The sequence below is a fragment of the Dreissena polymorpha genome, chromosome 3, assembly GCF_020536995.1.
Source record: "Dreissena polymorpha isolate Duluth1 chromosome 3, UMN_Dpol_1.0, whole genome shotgun sequence".
NCBI lineage: Eukaryota > Metazoa > Mollusca > Bivalvia > Myida > Dreissenidae > Dreissena > Dreissena polymorpha.
In genome coordinates, this window is record NC_068357.1 from 13,632,548 (window position 1) to 13,657,527 (window position 24,980).

Consider the following 24,980-nt stretch of genomic DNA (forward strand, 5'->3'; position numbering starts at 1 on the left):
AAAGAAAGAACATATGAACGATCCTTCCAAAATTATGTCGTTTACTGTACGTATAGAAAAAAACTAAAATTTGATTTGCTACTAAGACTCAAAACGGTCATTTTCAAAGGTTTATTCATCGTTTTATTACATGTATACCTGTTCATATTGATTCTGTATTTTTTTAACAATTATAAGACAAATATGAATTGTTGGTTTTGATGCATTGTGTGCACCATTTCGATTTAGTTCCTGACAAATGTGCTAGTATAGCGTGTCTTGCAATCTTCTGCGAGGGTCAGTATAAACCACCAGGGGAGTGCTGCTTCGTATGTCCTTGCTTTTATAAGGGGAAAAATTACAAAGAGGGTATAAGCTTCATGGAAGATTGTAACAACTGCACATGCGGTTTTAATGGAGAAGTTACCTGTACTAAGAAAGTCTGTGGTGGCTCTAGTAAGAAATGGCTTGTTATATATCTGCCGACTGTTATGCACTTTATTGTTACTGTTTTTATTTATTTGCATGATTAAAAAGAATATAATTGACGTATTTGTCAAGAATTGTTTGATAAACGCCTGTGGTGTTTTAGAGTGGTCGGCATTGAAAAGGATTACATTTAAATCTTACTATTTTTTTATCCTCTTGTGACATTGTCAAATGGTAAAAATCTTTTGTTCCTGAAACAAAAACTGTTTATTTAAGACCATAATTTTGACTGTATTGAATTTACTAAATAAGTGAAGGTTAACTGACTATTATTATTTTTTATTTTGTACTTCAAATTGCTACTTTATTTTGAATTAAAATCAGTTTAGGCAATACATAAAATGCCGGCACGGTTTAAGTTAAAATCAAGTTCATAGGTACAGGTATTAACTGAAATACATATTAAAGGCGATGGAAGAAAATTCGATGAAAACGTCTGTTTTTCCTGAATTGTTTTTGAAATGTCGGTAATGAATATCTCCGGAACCGTTTCTGTTAAAGTCACAACATGTATCTGCGGGTTTAGCTTTTTATATAAACTTGTTATGAAAAAATGTTATAAAAACAGAACAGCGGTGAAATATTTGGTGGCAATGTTATAGACGACGATATATAGTGTTTTTATGAATTCCGACAAGCTTCAATGTTGTGTTGAAGATCCAATCAAAACAATACATATTTAACAATATTGAGATTGCACAATAGCTCCAAAACCGTTAAATGAAAACCAAAATATCAAAACAAACTAGAACACATATATTTTTTAATATTATTGTATGAATTATTTGATATTATAAAAAGCCATGTTAACACATTTTAGTGTTGTGGGTTATTTCCAATTGAGTTTTGAGATTTAGTTTCCTTGTAACTATATGCTCATGCTATTGGTGTTTGTCGAATTTACAATTTCAAAACAATGCATTTACAGGCGGAAAACCTTGTATTTCTAATGGCAGAACATACCAAGATGGAGAGAGCTTCACAGGTGACTGCAATACGTGCACATGCAGAAATGGAATACCACTATGTACTCTTATTGCCTGTCAAGGTTGTTTGAATTGTACTCTTAATATATTGTTTACTAATTTATTTATTTAATCTAAATTACGCTTCCTTTCACTATCCTTCCTTTGCGGTTTTCTTTTATGAAACATAGTAAGTGCCAGTGTCCTACATTGGTGTTGACAGATAAGCCAGGAACATGCCCAAAATATCCTTCCGGAAACCTGTTGCCATGCGTTACATTGTGCGATTCAGACTTTGATTGCCCTGGGCAGGAGAAATGTTGCTCAACCGGATGTGGCCGCAGCTGTTCTATTCCAGACGTTAAGACGGGGCTTTAATCCAATCAATTTCATAGTTGGAACTCTCTGTAAGCTACCTATCATATAATATTTACATGAATGCGTTATGTAAATATTTATTTAAAAAGAGATAAATTTAAGTAATAAATACATTTATTATTCCAGGTAGCTTCGCTGGTTGTGTAATTGACGGCAAAAAGTACAAATAAGGTAATGTAAACGTTATTATGCAAGTATTCGATGCAGAAATACATATATTGACGACTAATATAATTTCTTACATTCATATCCTTTTTTGCCGAAAATGATAAGTATGTCACAAGAACTCGCTGATGATGCTAATAATTTAATACTTAAGTACTAAGGATGACTATATCTCGTCGTACAATATAACCATTGTCAATTGAATTTTCGATTAACAACGATAAACCCTATCAATAATGGTATTCTTCAAACAATCTACTTATCGAATGCGTTATCATTTACAATGTGTGAAGACTTAACGTAACTGTAGTTATACAAGCGATTCTGTCGTGCAAAACACATATTTCACTTATGTATATTACAGCAAAACGTACGGACGATCCCTTTATCAATACAGTATACATTAAAATAATGATAGCTTGAAATTTCTGATTGCTGTTAAAGTAATATGCACATTTAGAAAACAGTATTGCTTAATAAGCAATAAGCACATATAAAATGCATACATGAGTTAAGGATCTAGTATTTCTGTATAAAAATAGGTCGAGGAACTGGTATGACTAGGTTTATGATAAGCCGCCAGAAAAATAGTTTATTTAGAATAGAATATGTATAATTTTTATAACTGTTCGTTATGAGGTAAGCAAAACCTATGTTAAACTTTTTCCAACAGGATAAGATCCACGAAACATACACGGACCTCCAGATCCCTGTAAGCGCTGCACTTGTACAAGCGGACAAGTGAAATGTGACTCGACCGTATGTCCAGCCTGCGCGGGTTTCAGGCCGCTAGGTGCATGCTGTAATATTTCTGGCGCCAAACCGCCGTACTAATTATTTATACGGATAAAAAATCCATCTCCTGAAAACCGAATCCTCATCTGTTCGACTGACCTATAACAAACGAGTTATTCAACAAAGGCTGAATGACATTTCATGATACAAAATCCAACTGTTAGCATGCCGTGTGTGCAAATAAAATTACATGCTTAAATGGGATGACCTTCCTGTATATTCTGGCGAATAGCTTCATACATTAATGTAGAAATGTATTCAATTTTCTGTTTTATTGAAGGTATTAAACTGCAAAGACATTATTGCGTTGTTTACTTTTTGAAAATTTTAAGTTTACGTGCTTTAGAAAAAATGCGAATACTTAATGTTCATTGACAGGTTAACATCGAGCATATTACAAAATTGCAGTGAAACATATATTTCTTCATTAAGCAACAATAGAGTCATCAATTCCAGTATCTTTTGTACCAAACAGTTTGTATGTTGTTGTTAAATGAAAAAACCTTAAACATGAAAAGTAGAGCTTGCTATATTAAATTATTAACAAAAAACAACAACTGGAAAATGTTTGTTTAATGATAAAATTGACTCAACACAATACAGCACACAATCGGATGTGTCAGCATGTCGATGCCACTTAATTAGTAACATTTTGGACAAACGTGCCAATATGCATTGACCGTCACATACAGGACACAACATTATCTAGCACGTGGGGGAACTCTGTCTACAGTCGCAATTCTTGCATGGCTGACAGAAACTCGTTTACCTGTTAAACAAACACGGACTTGACTTTGTTTATAGTTTTATAGCTTTCTAAGCTATAACGACACGATCTAAGCATGCATTTACATCGACATACACATACTAGAACCATTACTTAAAAAATGTTTTAAACATAAATACCACACTAACCATTTAGTTATAGGAACACAATTTTTCACCTTTAGTTCATTCATCAATTCATTATGAGTTTTTTCTTCAACAATGAAAATACAAAATGTATACATAAAAATAAAATATGATTTTGCCTTTTGTAAGCCACAGATTTTAAATCCAGCATAAATATAATTATTGTGCATATTGAGACACATTTTAGAATTGTATAGTGGTATATTCCATTACATTCCATTTATGTTGCAAGCGATGTCTCGGTCTGCAAACAAATGAAAATTATGGTATAAAATGTTCTTGCCTATTGCTTAAATTGTTTCAACGATGTTGTGAATCTGAATTAAATTTTAGTATAATAGCTTATGCTGAAGCACGAAAATTATAATTGATGGGATTAATTAACATATCTTAAAGTATACAATATAATAATGAAACTTCATAAATGGTAATCAGAAATAATAATGCGAGTAATTGTCAAATAATGATGAGAAATTGGGTGAACTATTTGGGTTTTCTTTATGTACGAAATATTGACAAGTATATCAGTAGCGAGTATGCATGACGGTCAAAAGTTTAAATATTTGGATCTGGTGTGTGTTTAACAACAAAGGGGTTACAATGCTGTTGACACAAGCCTTAGGCTGTATTTGCATTATTTATTATTTGTACCACAACGCTCATTAACGTGTACATACTTGAATAGTGACTTCTCCTGTAGGTTGAAATTCAGCCAATCAGGAACAAGCACGTATAGAACACTGACCAATGGGATTCATAACTGAGTTTCACGGGCCAGATGTTAGAGGGAAACAAGGTAGTTAGCGTTTAGACTTGGAGACGTACGGATCGAAAGACACAATCATGTAGCAATCACAACGTATTTGTATAACTGAAAATATTAAGTATGTTAGACATTAAATTGGACTAGAAACTGATATGTGGTGTTGTTGAATATTTTATCTTATATTATGCAGAGAAATTAACATAAATAGAGAGGGACCGACTTGTCCCATGCGCGGCACGATAAAATGGTAGTTAATGCAAAACTCGTCATCTTGGCATTATGCGCATGACGAGATATCGAATGATAGGCTACACACTGGTAATTTAAAAGATTGAACATTGTTAGTAACGATGTGTCGTCAATGAACTATGAACGATTACGCGACACAGGACGTTAAATGCTGCTCGTGAAACAAGGATTCGAACAAAGAAATACTACCACTTACGATTACGAAGCCATGAAAAACAACGCGACGAAACTCCGTTTCGGCAACTTCTGTAACCAGTAGCAACGACCGTGAGCCGGGAACAACGACATCATACCGCACATATTCTGCAACTTCCGGTGAGTGACTGTTTTATTTCCTAACGCTTGTATCAAAATGGCAAATCAAATAATCCCTGAATTATTTCAAAATTTAAATGAACAAATTAAAGATGTTAAAACGGCCATAAGCACTCAGACTATTTCAAAGGTTGTACAATCATTTGATGGAAATTCAAAAGAATTTAAAAATTGGATTTAAAATGTAGACAAATATGGAACGCTTACCAATTTAGATGAGAATAAATTTAAATTTGTTGCTAACCAATCTATTAAAGGGCTTGTTAGTGATTACATACATCGTTTTTTGACTGATGATCCGACAGGGACGTGGACAGATTTAAAGAAACAGCTTAAATTAAGATTTGCAGAAATTCAAGACCCACAATACGCTTTCTCATTATTAAAGACGACTAAACAAAAGACCTACGAAAATGTTCAAATATAATCTGAGCGACTTTTATCTCTTGCGACTGATGCATACGGAAATATTGAAGGTAATTCAGACATTATAGAAAAACAGTTAGTAGAAATTTTTATCGACGGATTATCGCACGATTATTTGAGACTTAAATTAATGCGCGAAGATCATGCAACACTATCAAATGCTTTAAAAAAGCGCTATACATGAGCAAAGTGTCAGAGCTAGATTTGAGTTGCGATCACAGGTAAATAGACTTAATAACATTACGACCGATAATATTCAGACAGATATCGATTATATTAGGTAATCTATTGTTTGCACATATTGCAAGAAACACGGTCATTCTATTGAAATCTGTCGCCGTAGGCAACGCGAGATAAGTGCATATACGGTAGGGCGAAACAGTCATACGATAGATCAAAACGGTATCAGGCGCAAGAACGAATATGACAAAAATTGGAAAGATAAAATTGATTGTTGGAATTGTGGTAAATTAGAACACTTTAGTAGAGAATTTACTCAAAGAAAAACGTACATTAATCGAAAAAACTAGGAAATTCTTACCAAAAAGGGGTCTATGGTAAGAATGAAAAAGTCGAGACATATAATATCGCTTTGTGTGGTAGTCCAAATTCTTGTGTTATTTCAACAGGTGGGTTTCAATTTAGAAGACTCCGGCGCTGAAGTTTCCTTGATAAATAAACGTACTTATGATATGTTAAAACAAAAACCAGCACTGATAATTAAAAAAGTAAATCTTAAGTCGGTAAATGGAAATTCATTACATGTCCACGGAAGTGTAAAATTGAGATTCAAAATAGGGAGCATATATAAAGAGCACATGTTTTTTGTAGTAAGTAACGTTAATAGAAATGTTATTTTAGGAAGAGACTTTTTACAAGATAATGGTGTCCGTTTATACTTTGATTTAGGATGTTTGAGGATTGATAACTGTTATGTACCTCTAGAAGAAGATGTACACCTTTCAACGATAGCGAGATTAACTAGACATACTGTGTTAAAACCACAAACTGCATATAGACTCTTTGCTCAAGCTAAAAGAAACTGCATACGTTCAAATACAAATTATGAATACAATGGAATAAGCAATTCCTTCTTTGATAATGAACCTGGTTTAACAATTGTTAATTCAGTAGTCAAGACAACGCGTGATAGACAATTTCCCATTTTAGTTATAAACAATACACACAAAACAATAAGGCTTAGACGACACTGTGCCATAGAGCGAATAAAATCGGTAAATGATAATGAAATATGCTCAGTACAAGAAGTTATCAAAAATAATCAGCCGAAATCAGGTTTATCTAATGATGAAATCTTATCAGATTTACGTGTAGATGAAAATCAAAAAGAAAATAATCTACCGATAATCTTAAAACACAGAACTCTCTTCGCAAGAAATAATTTAGAATTAACACCAACTTCAGCGATAGAATTTACCATAGATACAGGGGATCATCCACCCATTAAATTAAGGCCGTATCGAACACCATTAAACAATAAGGTATTCATAGATAAAGCCATCGACGAAATGCTAGACGCAAACATAATAAGTCCATCAAGAAGTCCGTGGAGCTTCCCTATTGTTTTAGTAGATAAAAAGAAAAATAACCATGACTCAAACAAAGATAATAAAGACGAGAAAAGGTTTTGTGTTGATTTTAGACATTAAACAAAATTACAAAACCAATTGCCTATCCATTACCATTAATAGTTGATATATTGGCATTATTAGGTAAAAGTAAATATTTCACCAGTTTAGATTTGATATCGGGATATTGGCAAATACCTATAAAAGAAGAAGACAGAGAAAAAACGGCTTTTGCTTCAGGGTTCAGGGGTCTATTTCACTTAAACGTCATGCCATTCGGTGCGTCTGGGGCGGGATCAATATTTCAAGAATTAGCTAATAAAGTACTTAAGGGTTGTGAAGGATTCGCCGTAGCATATTTGGATGATATTCTAATATTTTCACCTGACTTACAATCTCATCTATCACACGTAGATACATTACTGCAAAGTCTCAGTAAGCATAACCTAAAGCTTAAACTATCGAAATGTTAATAATTGTTTTTTTTTTTTTTTTTTTTTTTTTTTTTTAACTTTATTTTTTTTTTTTTTTTTTTTAAATATATATATTTATTCATCAATACACAATACACTTACACGCATGGAGTTATAACAGAAAAAAAAACAAAGAAAAAACAATACTACAAACATCTGTCGAGAGTCTTACAAGAGACTGTAGCAAAAAATAATTTAATACAATTCGACAAAATATATCGAAGCATAAAGATGCATATTCAGACTACAATTTTAAATGAATTATCTTAAAAAACTATTCCAAGTTGTTCTAAAAGTTTCTTTTTGATTTTTATTGAAAGCAATTATCTCCTCAATTTTGAGCCTATTCTGAAGAAATGTTATAAAATGATTAATATTGGGTATATTGTTCTGGCACTTACTTCTAAAAATATATAATTTTGCCAACAATGTGATAAAATTAACAATCTGTGACATGTTCGAATGACCTGTTGAAACGTAACAGAAGCTTATATGTTCATAATCAAAATATGAAATAAACGGCAAGTTCGCTGTTTGTTCGATATACACTTTAACACCGTTCCAAAAATGTTGAATTACAGGACATTCCCAAAACATATGCACATTCGAATCTACTGACATACTACAAAAATCACAAATATTGGATTGTGTTAAACCACATAACAATAGATAGCTATTGTTTGGAATAATTTGCATAATATATTTATACTGGAATGATCTTAGCTTGGTATCATGTGTCAGTCTAAATGGTTGAATAAACAATTTATTCGTTTGCATTTCTTTGTTAAAATATAGTTCCCATTTAGCAATTGCCTTAATTGGATTGATCTGCTTTGACAGTACGAGTTTTTGATATACTAATTTACAAATTTTAGTTGACTCTGAAATTGATGAGAGAAAATATTCTTGCGGTTGATTACTAATGTTTTCAGATTTCAGCTTTTCTTTCCATTCTAGTGGCACACTTTTTATAAGACTAAAGTATTTTAGAAAATCTCTGGTACTTAACCCGTACAAGTTTTGTAATTGCTCAAAACTATAAAATTGCCTTGTTCCATAGTCGTATATTTGTTCTATATGGTTGATTCCTTTAATATGCCATTCTTTATAGAAAAATAAACCGTTTGAATTTTTTATAAATGAATTATTCCAAATAATTTCTTTTCCGATTTGTGCGATTTTATTTTGTGCGTTAACCTTATTCCGGACCTTTAATATGTCCTTTAAAAATACTGAACGAATGTTTAGTGTGTTTATATCGTCAGGTTTGATGCGATTCTTTAAAATAAAGTAATTACCATAATTTTCTAGAAAAATACTGTATAATTTGGTTATTTTTGATTCAGGTTGATGTATAAATCGTTTAATCCAAGTAGATTTGAGACCATCCACAAAGCTATCTATATCAATCATTTTCAAACCGCCGTTTTCATATTCCTGTATAATTTGATCACGTTTTATTCTGTCGGGTTTATCATTCCACAAAAATGTGAACATATTTGTTTTTAAGGTTTTCATTTTATTTTCGTCTGGTCTTTCTAAAACTGTAAATGGATATATTAGTTTTGGTAATGCAAAAGTTTTGATTACTGTGATTTTTCCTATCAGTGAAAGATTCCACTTTCTCCATTTATGTAAACAGTTTTCAAATTCTTGAATTTTATTACATATATTGTGTTCAGCCGTTAAATAAGTATTATTGTATATTGTTATTCCCAGTGTGGTCGCGCTTTCACAGTTCCAATCAAATTTTGTATGTGGACAAAATGTTACATTTTTGTTTATAAGTGCACCTAATTTCATTACAGAGCATTTATTGTTATTTAATTTTAAGCCGGATATAGCGGAGAATTTGTCAAGGGTAATAATTAAAAATTCAAATGACCTTTGACTGCCATCGAGAAGAAAACAGGCATCATCTGCGAATAATGTTTGTTTGAGTTCGATGTTACCAATGTGAATTCCTTTTATATTTGTATTATGTCGTATATAGTTAGCTAGTAATTCAATGCATATGATAAAACGATAAGGTGAGAGGGGACAACCTTGCCGTACTCCCTTTTTTATGTCGAAGAATTCAGAGAAATATCCATTATTAATTACACAAGATTTTGCATTATTATAAAACAGTTTCACCCACTGTATTAAAGACTGGCTAAAGCCCATGCCATCTAAACATTTGTACATAAAATTATGGTCTAAGCTATCAAAAGCTTTCTGAAAATCGGAGAAAAATATCAATCCTGTTTCATTTAAATCGTTCACTTTATCAATTACTTCATTCAAAATTCTTATGTTTTCTCCAATATATCTCCCTTTTATGAATCCTGTTTGATCTGAGTTAATAAGTGTTTGAAGAAAAGGTTTAATTCTATTAGCTATAGATTTACTTGCAATTTTATAGTCAACGTTTAACAAAGAGACTGGTCGCCAATTATTGATAGATAGAATATCTTTATCTTTTTTTGGCAAAAGTGAAATAAGCCCTTGTGTTTGTAGTTCAGTTAAATGTCCGGTATCAAAAGAATAATTTATCGAGCTGATTAAGTATTTTTTATGTCAGTCCAAAAGAGTTTATAAAATTCTGTTGTTAGTCCATCTGAGCCTGGGCTTTTGTTATTTTTCATGTCTTTTAGTGCCTGGAAGCATTCGTTTTCGGATAAATGGTCGGGGTATTGTTCTCTATCTTCGTTTGATAATTTCGTAAGATCTTGAAAAAATGGGTCACTGTTTTCTTGATCCAGAGTTACGTCTATTTTATAGAGTGAGGCGAAATATTGCTTAACGTGTTCTAAAATTTTTGCATGATCATGTTCTATTTCATCATTAATTTTAAGCTGTTTAAGTACTTTTTGTTCCGATCTTTTTGATTCCAAATTGGAGAAATATTTAGTATTTTTCTCGGCTCCCTCAATACCGTCTGCTTTTGCCCTTATTAGAATGCCTTTGATTTTCTCTTCATTTATAGCATTAAAATTATCTTTTTCTGTTTGATATGTTTGTTGTAATATTACGTCATTAGGGTTCTTTTTTAATTGTTCTTCAATATCATGTAATTTTGCTTCGATTTCTGATTCTTTTTTTAAACTAAGTTTCTTTTTATATGTTGAGTATTTTATGCTCTCATCCCTTATCCTACCCTTAATTAATTCCCATAAAATATTAGGAGTCGTTTCTTTATTAAAATCAACTACCTCTTTTATTGAATTTTTAATTGAAGTTTTATAATCTTGATCAAATAGAAGTGAGCTATTTAGCTTAAAATAACCTGGGCCTCGTGTTAGCGTATCAAATAGAATGCTGAGTAAAACAATTGAGTGATCCGATTTGAAGCCAGGATTGATAGTGCATTTTTTCGCATTACTAACCAGTGAAGATGCAAACAGAAAATAATCGAGTCTGCAAAATATTGGCGGGTCTGAATTCGAATGCCATGTATATTCCTTTGCATTTGGGTTAACATATTTCTGTAAATATCCACTAAATCGTGTATTTCCTTTATATCATTAATTTTATCAGAACTTTTTTTATTGGTGTCATTTCTACCATTTAATTTGTCTTTTAAAAGGTTTTGCACGGCATTGAAGTCACCACCCACTATCGGCAAGAATTCATCTAGGTCAGCAATAGTATTTTCAAGTGTATTAAAAAACGTAATGTCATCATTATTTGGTGCATAAAGGTTTATTATAGCTATTTTGTTATTGTTGACCAATAGTTTTAACACCTGGAGTCTTCCTACTATAATTTCATTATGTTCTATAAATTGTATTTCACTTTTTCTATTTATCAAAATTCCTACTCCTAAACTGTTGGTACTTTGGCCACTTAAAAACGTATCCCCTGCCCAATCTTTGCCCCAGGCCGAATTATCGAGTTTGTTATCATAATGAATTTCTTGCAGCAGTGCTATGTCAATTGATTTTGATTTTATATAAGTTATAACTTGTTCACGTTTATTTTTACAATTAAGACCCTTGACATTAAAGGTGCACATATTAAGACTCGTCATGTTTTCCAGTGAAATAATTGGACTATGTTCTCATTATATTTATCATTGTGTTCGCGATACAATATCCTGATTTTTAGTTTTAAATATGCTTTCTTACATGAAGTAGATGAATTATATGTAGACCCGTATGCATTTTTTGTAAGAAATGTAAATAATAAAGTTTTGCATTTTGTATGTAGAAAAAAAAAGGTGAAGTGTCAAGGTTATTTGAGATGTACTCACAACAGCAATTTGACGTTAACAGAAATTCATATAAGTCAAAATATTATTTACATAGGGTTTGACAAAAACGCACGTATTTACATTCGTTATGTAAATAAAGGAAAATATAACTTATTATAAAAAAATTTGAGGGATACAAAGTTCTCCAACAATAAAAAATTCATTATTGTAAAAACAAAAATTTACAATTGTTCTTAGACAGATAGACCGCCAAAAAAAACACTTTGTAATATGTGTTAAAAGTGTTGTTGTATTGCATTTCTGAAGCATTTAAAAGAGACGTCGTCTCTTACTACAGTATCATACAATATATAAGGGGAAACACATATGCATATAGACACGCATACAAATACATCTTAAAAAACATATGTACACATACATACACAGACATTAACGGCAGTTGCATGAAAGATGCAACAATGTTTTCTTTAATTGTTTAAAAAGTAAATGTGTTAATATTATCTACGTTTCATTTTTTTTTACTAAAATTGTCCTTATTAATTAAACCTCCTACATTACCTAAACCTCATACTATATGTAGAAATAATCATTTGGGTCTATTATTTGTGCTTTTAAATTCCATCTCGCAAAGTCACTTTTAAACATGCGAAAACGAAATTACAGATCATAATTTTGCATAATTTTTTTTAGCAATTATTGTTGTGTACCTTGATGAAGTTAAGGGCAATATATTAAATGTTAAAACGTGTTTGAATATAACAGTTTGTAACCATATTACTTATATTGCATACTTTACACGCCGTCCAATAGCTATGAATACATTATAAGTACGTAATAATGTTGTATCGCAATAAATTCTAAAACTTTATTTTGTATCTATATTGTATGAAAAACCTATGTGTTGATCTCACTTAACCCCATACTATAATCTTACATGGATATAAGAAAAACGATGGGGTCGGCGACTTTAAGCTGTACATTTCAATAATGCTAAGTAATCTTAGATTTGCGAAAGCGAAATTTTCTAAGATTATTTTAGGCATTCATTCTTAGTTCCTTTTTGATCGAATGTTAACATAAAAATATGCTTTCTTAACAATATATTTTATATTTAAATGTTTATTTCTGAATGTGTCTATCTAAGTAACTCTTTGTATTCCTGTGCTCATATAACATATCGCGTAATATTTTGTTTTTAAAAGCACACACGTATAACCATCCTATTGCAAAAACCAATACACTAGAACCTTATTTTAAAACACATAATGTGTACACAATTCGTCCTACTGTTATTCATACAAGACAGAGATATCTTTTTTCACATACTATAAACAAAATATTGCCATAATTTCAATTAAAAAGGCCTGCACACATATCACCGCTTATAAACATACTTATAGCACACACTAATATATATAATAGACAAAAAAGCAACTGTGATGCTATAAAGATAAAGAATAAGATAAAGATAATCGCATCAACCTCGGGAGCATGTCATGCATCATTAATTTTATTCAATAGATTGTCCGATTTACATTGTAACGTGTTGTGAATATCACCGTTAGAAAATGGCTGCATTACAAGATTCAATGACTTATCATCATTTCGGGCTTTACAGTGTATAACAAAGAATAACGTTTTTGAATACAACAGTTTGTAGCCATATTACTCCTATTGCATACTTTACACACCGTCCAATAGCTATGAATACATTATAAGTACGTAATAATGTTATATCGCAATAAATTCTAAAACTTTATTTTGTATCTATATTGTATGAAAAACCTATGTGTTGATCTCACTTAACCCCATACTATAATCTTACATGGATATAAGAAAACGATGGGGTCTGCGACTTTTAGCTGTAAATTTCAATAATGCTAAGTAATCTTAAATTTGCAAAAGCGAAATTATCTAAGATTATTTTAGGCATTCATTCTTAGTTCCTTTTTGATCGAATGTTAACATAAAAATATGCTTTCCTAACAATAGTTTTTATATTTGAATGTTTATTGCTGAATGTATCTATCTAAGTAACTCTTTGTATTCCTGTGCTCATATAACATATCGCGTAATATTTTGTTTTTAGAAACACACACGTATAACCATCCTATTGCAAAACCAATAGACTACATTATTATTTTAAAGCACATAATGTGTACACAATTCGTCCTACTGTTATTCATACAAGACAGAGATATCTTTTTTTATATACTATAAACAAAATATTGCCATAATTTCAGTTAAAAGGGCCTGCACATATATCACCGCTTATAAACATACTTATAGCACACACTAATATATATAATACACAAAAAGGCAACTGTGATGCTATCGTCGCATCAACCTCGGGAGCATGTCATGCATCATTAATTTTATTCAATAGATTGTCCGATTTACATTGTAACGTGTTGTGAATATCACCGTTAGAAAATGGCTTCATTACAAGATTCAATGACTTATCATCATTTCGGGCTTTACAGTGTATAACAAAGAATAACGTTTTTGAATACAACAGTTTGTAACCATATTACTCATATTGCATACTTTACACACCGTCCAATAGCTATGAATACATTATAAGTACGTAATAATGTTATATCGCAATAAATTCTAAAACTTTATTTTGTATCTATATTGTATGAAAAACCTATATGTTGATCTAACTTAACCCTATACTATAATCTTATATGGATATAAGAAAACGATGGAGTCGGCGACTTTTAGCTGTAAATTTCAATAATGCTAAGTAATCTTAAATTTGCGAAAGCGAAATTATCTAAGATTATTTTAGGCATTCATTCTTAGTTCCTTTTTGATCGAGTGTTAACTTAAAAATATGCTTTCCTAACAATAGTTTTTATATTTGAATGTTTATTGCTCAATGTATCTATCTAAGAAACTCTTTGTATTCCTGTGCTCATATAACATATCGCGTAATATTTTGTTTTTAGAAACACACAGGTGTAACCATCCTATTGCAAAACCAATAGACTAGATTCTTATTTTTAAGCACATAATGTGTACACAATTCGTCCTACTGATATTCATACAAGACAGAGACATATTTTTTTACATAGTATAAACCAAATTTTTACATAATTTCAATTAAAAAGGCCTGCACATATATCACCGCTTATAAACATACTTATAGCACACATAAATATATATAATAGACAAAAAAGCAACTGTGATGCTATCATCGCATCGACCTCGGGAGCATGTCATGCATCATTAATTTTATTCAATAGATTGTACGATTTACATTATAACGTGTTGTGAATATCACCGTTAGAAAATGATTGCATTACAAGTTTCAATGACTTATAATCATTGCGGACTTTACAGTGTATAACAAAGAAAAGGCGGTTTATTTTTTTAAATACTATTAATATGTGTACGAGCATTTAATATAGTATAACAGTAGTGTTCGTAGTACATGTAAATAATTCTGTATCTATAACAACATTTTTATTTTTTATCTAGAAATTTACATTTTTATTTATTTATGTAGATCTATTTATTTATTTATTTATTAACTTATTTTTTGTTTACACGTGTGAACTTTTATGATTATTCCCGATGTCTAGGATATTTATGGCCATGGTAAATCAATCCATTCTTGGTAATCTTCATACCGAACCACTATGATCTTTCCGGCCTTGTCTTTATAACGAATAGAGCCGTTGACCGTCCAGGCATCTTGAACCTCGTCCTTCATTTTTTTCTTAATGCACATCAAGACGTGGAGATTGATGCGCGTTAAGTCTTCATTTATAAAAATGAAATGTTAATTCTTACAAAGAGAGTCTAGATACCTAGGCTTCATTATAGATCAAAACGGTATAAGGCCAGATTCGTTAAAAGTAGAAGCGATCCGACAAATCCCAAGGCCAAAGTGCGTACGCGATGTACGATCTATCTTAGGTGCAGCGGGATTTTATAGGAGATTCTGTCCTTCGTATTCAGAAGTAGTCGAGCCTCTCATTAATCTCACGAGAAAGAATGTCCCATTTACATGGTCAAAACAATGTGAAGATTGTTTCATACAATTAAAAGACTCATTTACGCAAATTCCTTACCTTTCTTATCCGGACCCAAATAAAGGTTATATTCTGTATACTGATGCATCTGATAAATGCATAGGAGCCTGTTTTACTCAAAAATGCGACAATAACGAGACCGGGGATTATGTGGGCGAAAAGCCGATATTTTTCATATCGCTCAGATTAAGCCCCACGCAATGCAAATATAGTACCATTGAAAAAGAATGTTATAGCATATTTTACAGTCTTAGTAAATTGCACCATTATTTACACAACGCCGAATTTGTTATCAAGACGGATCATAGGCCGTTGAAATTTCTTTTGGAAAGTCCGATGCAAAACAAGAAAATACAATTATGGGCCTTAAGCATAGCGGGTTACAACTGCAAAATTGAATATATACCGGGAAAAAAGAATATTATTGCCGACTTTCTAAGCCGACCTCCAAAAACCAAAATAAAGAATAATCAATGCGATCAGACAGAACTAGAATTAGATATTAACGATAAACATTTTACGATCAATTCGCAAATAAATAAACAAGACCAAACACGCGAAATTAACGTAATCGACTCTACAAACATTGACAACAAGCAAATAATTGATAATATTATTACCCCGCAGCCACTCCCAGTTGACGACACAGCGTCGAATGATAACATATCAGGGCTTAATATGCAAATAGAACAAGAAAAAGACCCTCATATATCTGAGATTAAAGCGAGATTAAGATTAGGGAAACAGAACAAGCGTGAAGATGATAGATATTTAACGGTTGATGGCATACTGTACTACATATCAAACGTAGATGAGGAACCTACTCTCAGGCTTTTTGTACCTAAACACCTGACTGGTTCAGTTGTCAAACAATATCATGATGAAAACGGGCATCCTGGGTCACAAAGGCTTTTTCAGACACTAAAAGAGAAATATTACTGGCCTAAAATGTTCAAAGAATTAAATGATTATGTATCTAAGTGCATTATATGTCAAAGTAGAAACTTAAAAGCAATCAAAGCTCCCATATCGTCGGATACCTCAATACCGCCGTTTCCGTTTTCAGTTGTTTCCATGGATATATGCGGGCCATATCCGAAAACGCTTTCCGGAAATAGATATATAATATGTTTCGTAGATCAATACTCCGGATACATAGAAGGGTTTCCATCGCCAGATAAATCTTCCGATAGCGTAATACACCTGTTAGTGAACGAGATTTATTGCCGTCATAGTTGTCCTATAAGAATTATAACTGATAACGGAAAAGAATTCACAAGCACAGCTTTCACTGAAACATTAAAATCAATGAACATTGCCCACGTAAAGACGACAATATATCATCCCGCAGCTAATGGCATGAACGAACGTTCACATGGGACTATGAACAATATACTATCAAAACGGGTTCAAGAAAATGTACAACAATGGGACGTACATTTAAACATGTCTTTAGCGGCAATGAGATTTAGTACATCCGAGACTTCGAAGCACACACCGTTCTTCTTACTTTTTAATAGAGACCCTATTCTTCCAATAGACAACTTGTTAAAACCTAGACGTAAATATCACGGTGAAGATTATCATAAAATAATATTAGAAGAACAACACAAATCATTTAAAAAGGTATGTGCCCAAATTCAAAAATCGAAACGTAGACAAGCTGATTATGCGAATAAAAATACGAAAGATATTAAATTCGAAATCAATGACCCCGTTTACTACAAAAACTTTCAACGTACGAATAAATTAGACAGTAAATGGAGGCCATATTATCGTATCATCGAACAAAAGTCGCCGTTAACATACGTAATAAAGAATCAGTTAGACAACTCAACTATTAAAGTTCACGCTGATCAAATAAGGCACGCAAATATCGATGAATGGCCAGTGATAAATCAACCTTTCGCGCGCCCGATTAGAAAAGCAAATTTAGCCTTTGCGGACGACACATTATCTTCTGATAGCGATTCAAATACGTCAGTACATGGGTTACCTGTAATTACGCAACAGACCCGACAGATTAGAGATAACACGGATGACGAGAAAAACATTCCGCTTGCTGAATTGCAGAAACATTTGAGAAACAAACAATTCGCGGATATACAGTCAAGCTCCAGTGAATCAGATACGATGCATTCCGATAACAGTAATTCACAAAACTCACCTGTACGTAGAGTTGAAAATGATTCTTCAGATGATCAGATGCAAATTGACGCGGTAGCGTTAAGAAACAAAAAACGAAAATTAACTAAAAAGACTTCACGTTTAAATAACGTCATGAAGAAAGCAATTTTCACTTGCCTTCAGACAATGGCTGAACACATGTGAATGAATGGACTACCGTGCCTTCAGACAATGGCTGAACACATGTGAATGAATGGACTACAAAATAAAGCGAGATAGATGTCGAGACTTAAAGACCCCAGATTTTTGTATATAGAGAAATATGTTTTGAATGTATATGTAGTAAATATGTAAAAACAGGATTATAGAAGACGGTATCGTCCGATTTTGATAATGTATCGTCATTAGCATTGATTTACGGGTTTAGAATGAAATGAAAATGTCATATTTAAGTCTACGGGTGATATATTAGATATATTTCAGTAATATGGAACGAACAGAAAATATAAGAATCGTGACTCGCAAAATGCACATAAACAATTAGTAGGTACATTAAGAGGGAAGAAACGCGACATTCCGATGCGTAACATATAAGAATCGTGACTCGCCAAATGCATATAAACAATTAGTAAGTACATTAAGCGGGAAAGAGCGACATTCCGATACGTTTTTCAGGTGTGAATACAAATTGGCTTGTCAAATTAAATGGAGACCCGCGAGTACAGAGGGCGTACAATCCGTAGGAATGGTATGTCATCTTTCTATGAACGCCAAGATACACACGTTCGACGCCCATTACTTGATGACAGGCGTGGGTCACGAATTAGGCGAGTACGTAACGAAATTGGTATAAATTATGACAACGCACTTGACAACGACATTAACCAACGCTAGCTTATGCCCTACAGCGCTCAGGTAAACACCATTTTAGGCATAAATAACATTTTAATACAGTTTGTAAATATCCTTAAAAGCAAAGCAGTGGACCTTTTATTAGTACAATGTAAAAGATACAACTATATTGCTATGATTCATTAAAAATTTGATACTGTTCGAATATGTAGTTTATTCTTTTTCGTTTCTTTATAAGAATAACTACATTAAGACAAGGGATTTTGTTTGTAAATTTTTGTTCTCAAAGTAAATAAAACATAATAAAGCACAATGCATTTCATTGAATAGACAAACGCGTATAGTTTTTCCTTTAGCACATTAATTTTATTTGGGTATATCTTATCATAGGTGTGAATAGTAATCCGAGTGCTTCTATAGCAAATTCCTTTAATATGTAAATAAAAGGCCCGTTTATCATTTCATGTAAATTGACCCTATAAGATTTGCCAATGCGATACAAGTTAAGGAGAAAAGCAGCGCTCCTGACATCGTTGGCGTGGGTTGCCTGTAGCAACATGCGTTCATAACGCATTTGAGATCGTGATCAGATCTTAACACCCCGACAAAGATAAAGAATATGTCATCGACATACAGATATCTTCGACGACGATGTATCCGTCGAGAATCAGATGACGTAACAGACGACTTCAATTAGGATCAACATTGTCGACATTGATCCAAATTGTGAACCAGCATCAGTACCATACAACGAGTGGACTGTTAATGGACATTTCACGCGTCGTCGAAAATGATTTTTAAAGATACGATGATATGAAAGGACTTGATGTTTTAAATCGCGCGTACGTTGTACATATATTAGGTGAACATTTTATCGTCTATGAACTTATATATATATATATGTGTATTACCTTAATTACGTGTACATAAACAATTAGTATAATACTACAGTCATGAGCGCAGTCATTCTGCAGAACTCTTTATAATAAACGTTTGAAGTATTCTAAATCGTGCAACAGCCGAGGACCAACAGCTTCTTCGACCGACCATAATCGTCTTCATTCGGAAGCCGACGTCTTCAATCGACTGCATGTTACCATCTACAACCAGATGTCACATACTCTCCAACCGGACGTCTCATCTCTTCACCTAGACGCCACATCGCCTCCAGCAAAGATGTCAAAAATGGACACTATTCGTATCGGATTTCCCAAATCAGTGACGCATTCCACGTCATTGTGATTGACATTGACTATTTAAATATTCCGACGTTTTATTATTTCAGCAGAAACATTCGATAAAAATTTCATTAATAATATGCAGATTTTCATCATATATATGTTTTAGTCACTTATGTTTTCATGTTTGCGTGTTTGATTTTCTACATCGTATGTATTAATATGTTTTCGTTTACTTCCATACTTACATTCTTAAAGATTTTTCTGTATCCTAAAATACATAAAAATCCAATTGAGAGGATAAGTTGTGTCAAATAATGATGAGAAATTGGGTGAAATATTTGGGTTTTCTTTATGTACGAAATATTGACAAGTATATCAGTAGCGAGTATGCATGACGGTCAAAAGATTAAATATTTGGATCTGGTGTGTGTTTAACAACAAAGGGGTTACAATGCTGTTGACACAAGCCTTAGGCTGTATTTGCATTATTTATTATTTGTACCACAACGCTCATTAACGTGTGCATACTTGAATAGTGGCTTCTCCAGTAGGTTGAAATTCAGCCAATCAGGAACAAGCACGTATAGAACACTGACCAATGGGATTCATAACTGAGTTTCACGGGCCAGATGTTAGAGGGAAATAAGGTAGTTAGCGTTTAGACTTGGAGACGTACGGATCGAGAAAGACACAATCATGTAGCAATCACAACGTATTTGTATAACTGAAAATATTAAGTATGTTAGACATTAAATTGGACTAGAAACTGATATGTGGTGTTGTTGAATATTTTATCTTATATTATGCAGAGAAATTAACATAAATAGAGATGGACCGACTTGTCCCATGCGCGGCACGAGAAAATGGTAGTTAATGCAAAACTCGTCATCTTGGCATTATGCGCATGACGAGATATCGAATGATAGGCTACACACTGGTAATTTAAAAGATTGAACATTGTTAGTAACGATGTGTCGTCAATGAACTATGAACGATTACGCGACATAATTAGTGTTACCATTAGATAATAATATAACACACAGGACCTTACAAAAACAACAGGCTTGGTGACCACTTCGAAACAGTGACATGTATTCCAGTTGGGGTCCTATGTTAGATGACTATGTTTGGACTAGTGTTTGGTGAACCCTTGGGGAATTGAACAGACATGCCCACTGCCAATTGTAATCTTTAAACACAGGTCCACGCACTTTCTGATGGTCGTACTAAAGCGCAATCCTGTCTTGTCTACACATGTCAAGCATTGTGATTTTTCTATAGAGGCACTACTCTCTATATGGAGGCAACCACGCCGGGAACTTTGTTTCGTAACTTCAGTTGTTTTTGTTTAAATAATAATAGTGTTTATCGAATACCTGGGATTTTTCAGTATTAAGGAATATGTCTTAGCCTTCCAATTAGGTGAAAATAAGGTATCGATTAAACTGCAAAATGGATTTATCTATTCATCCGTTGATAATGGCGTAGTGAAAGCACATTATATAAGCAGGCTTACGCATACGTATACAGATGACAGTAACGAAGTAAAAAGTAGTGACGTCACAGTTTGTATACCAATAGAAAGAATGTTAAGTTTCATGTTAGATTTATAACAAGGGAAGCCACCATTGCTTTCAATATTTAAAGTATTGCGGTGCTTAACTCTCTTTTTTAAATTCGAACACAAACATCTTATTCTACAGATCTAGAAAGAAATATATTCGGGTTATTGTAACTGTATCATTATAATGTTTCTGGTTACGTAGTTACATACTTGTTTTATCACAGTATGTCCGTTATGTAAACCTATAGTAAACAAACTTCTATCACTTGTACTAATACACTAAGGAACGCCGTGGAGTTAGCTATGCTTATTTTTTTCTTTTGTAAGTGCGCTCGACATTCGAACCGCTCGTCAGGTTTTAAATTTGTATTGAAAGAAGGAGACATAAGAGACGATATGACTGCTTGTCATCTTTTGCATTTTACGTCTAGTCAATAATGCTTATTACTCGTTTTAATCAATAGTATTCGCTTGCACCTTTGTCTTACTGTGACGATAATATTTGCCGAGTTAAAAATACGAAATAATAGTGTTTTTTTGTTAAGTTTATTGTCCAAGAACTCAACGTAAGGAGTAAAAATGCGATGGAATTAAAACAAAGACGTATTATCACGTCAGTTTAATCGAAATACCACACTGACGGTAAAATGCTTATAACAACAGTTGTATTAAGTTGAACAGAACAGAACAGAAAAGAACTAATCGTTTATTTCACCTAATTATAAAAAATATATAATAAGGACAATATAACAAAGCAAGATTATTTAGTAAATTGTAAACTTCCGGGTAATATTTACAATAGGGATTTGCAAAAACATAATGAATGAAATGTGGAGATGGTTGGGGGTTGAATAGGTTGATAGTAGTAGTAGTACACAAATCTACGATAATAAGTGGCAAGTGGCCGGAGATGTGCGGTGTAGCAATGTGTTTTGCACACGGCGTTTATGCAGAGTATTTTCCAGAAAGACAGTCGTTTACTTTAGAATATCGATAACTATTTTAATTCACTAAATTCATGAAGAAAGAATAGCTGCGTATCGATGTGAACCATATGTCTATTGTTTTGGATATTTATATCCATAAACAATCATTTTTCGAGCGTGGTTGACGCATCAGTGCACCAGCACAGCAACGCATACGTACTTCATTAATATAACATTACAAAGTATAAGATTATATTGCGTTTTTGTTACACCTTGATGTACTGAAACGGGAAGTTTGTAACGATTTAATATAGAGCGTTAATGCACGTCTATTTCATTTTTCAATTTTCAGACATTTTACAAGAACTATTTTCAGAACAATTGATTCACAAAATAACTCACACCTGCTTTTGCCTATTTATAAATAAGAATTATCCCATGAACTTGAAGAATTATACTTCTTCACGATCTATATACATTTCATATTAACGAGTAATATACATGTTGCTTTTTTCGGCAAATTATTTTAATATATTTGTTTAAAGAACGCGCGCGTATAAATATTTAAAATATATATTTCGATGATTCACGATTGGCTGTTTTTGTTGCATTTTCCACATACAATTTTTGCATTTTATCTATGAATAAATAATCATTTTAAAATATAACAACGAGAAATAAATAATCAAATCTTGCTCAACACCTTGTATAAATATGGGAGTGATTCAGCTTACATTTAGAAAGGAAAAAACATCCGCGACATAAGTCAACATGATTCACTTTGATGTCCTTGATTTAAATTACTGATATATTCACCATCAAAAACGATCAATGCCGAAATTGCTTTTAATTCTTTAAAGATAAAAAACAAACAAAATAAATGAGACCCACTGTTTGAACGCTAAATATCTTAAAGCTTATAAACAACTGTGCAGCCGGATGTAACGGTTCTAATTCACATGCCCAAACAGTTTAACCTTCGCATATGTCCTGAATCGAACGCATGCAGTCGTGTCAACAGTATGCGCAACAGTCTAAAATAAATTAAACGCTGTAATGAAATTCCAACATCTACATTTGAATCTATACAGTCACTGGCGTTTAAATCTGTTAAAAATTTCATTATGGATGACTTTACCATTAGACAAATATTATTATGTTTATGTGATGCCTTAAACTGGACTACAATCTAGGCAACAAACGTCTCTAATATTTGTGCGACAATTTGACGGTAATGCACTAGTTTAACTCTTCAGCACACTTGTGTATTGTTTTCGAACTGAATATGCAATGTCTCTACCACACGCGACTTATAATGTCCACATATGTGCATGGTCGCACACTTTAAGATAATCAAGTCCAACATCATATCATGCACACGAAAAGGCTTGTTTACTTTATATAGGATTCCTTCGCTCGGTCTTTATATCCGTCGGGCAGTGTAGTTGTCTATCTCGATCATTGCCAACAATTCATATCGCGCTAAGATGAATTATTTCGAAATAATTTGATATATTTATATATCCTAACGGATACTTTATGTCGCTCAAAATATCAGATGGCGATTGTCAAGGACAAGTCATTAGGTTTGATAGAATGCATATTGTAATCGTTTAATATTCTTCTTCGTTCCTTTTAAATGCTCGATATTATTTAAACCATAAATATAAAACATTAGTTCACAAGACTTGCAATTGACATGCGCACAATCCCGATACAAAAAAACATCATCACCGAAAATCAAATGCATGAACATGTCACTAAGACAATTTTAATGTAATTAGTTTCAACACATAAACATCAAATGTTTACCGTCCTAGTTTAAAATTAAATGTTTTACATCCTAGTTTATTGAAGATGAAAAAAATCCTCAGCCAAAAATGAATTCAATTATCAGATAACATGCACGTGAAGTCCCAATCAAATTAAAATCAAATCCTAGCATCCACTCAATTATGTCTGGTTGTCAGACGGATATTATATCAGCATCAGACTTCAGCTGATTTGGAAAAGAATTGATAAATACCTTTATAACCATGGATTCGTCGAAAACAAATTATCAAAGTAAAATATTGTATCGATTATAAAATGATTGCATGTATATTTATGTAGCACATTTCTGGTTACACTTGATTTTGTTATTAGTAATTTAATGATTAGAACATATTTCCGAGAATATAATGCACTTCATACTCATCTGGCTTTTATTGATAAAAGTACGTGCACAACCAATTTTCTGACAATAAACGATGAATAAAAAAACAATAACACATAATAATTCACATCAAGTTTACTACAGGTAACTTAAATACGTGTTTCCAAAATACAGTGAAATCAATGATGATTTAATTTGAAGGCTATATATGAAACTATCAAATTTTAAATATTTGGAAATTTCGGTACCAAATGAAATTGACAAACGTTGTCCTTGCACAACTAGCTACAACTATCCGTTCCTTATTGTTGTGTTTATGATCTAATGCTTTTCAAGTTTAAAAAAACAACAACAAAGAAACCTGAACCACATATACATACATATTTAATTGACTTATGAACACATCGGCAACATATCCGCTAGTAGATTTATATCC

At 32.5% G+C, this 24,980-nt stretch overlaps 1 protein-coding gene across 1 annotated transcript in view; it reads left to right on the forward strand.

Annotated features, from left to right (window-relative positions):
- The first annotated feature begins 335 nt into the window (after positions 1 to 335).
- The window catches only part of LOC127873934 (kielin/chordin-like protein), a 34,844-nt gene continuing 10,199 nt past the window's right edge, over positions 336 to 24,980 (forward strand). Inside the window, exons 1-2 of the mRNA XM_052418041.1 lie at positions 336 to 435; positions 1,397 to 1,516. Of these exons, the coding sequence (XP_052274001.1) occupies positions 360 to 435; positions 1,397 to 1,516 (196 nt within the window). The 5' untranslated portion in view covers positions 336 to 359. The remainder of the gene's footprint in view (positions 436 to 1,396; positions 1,517 to 24,980) is intronic.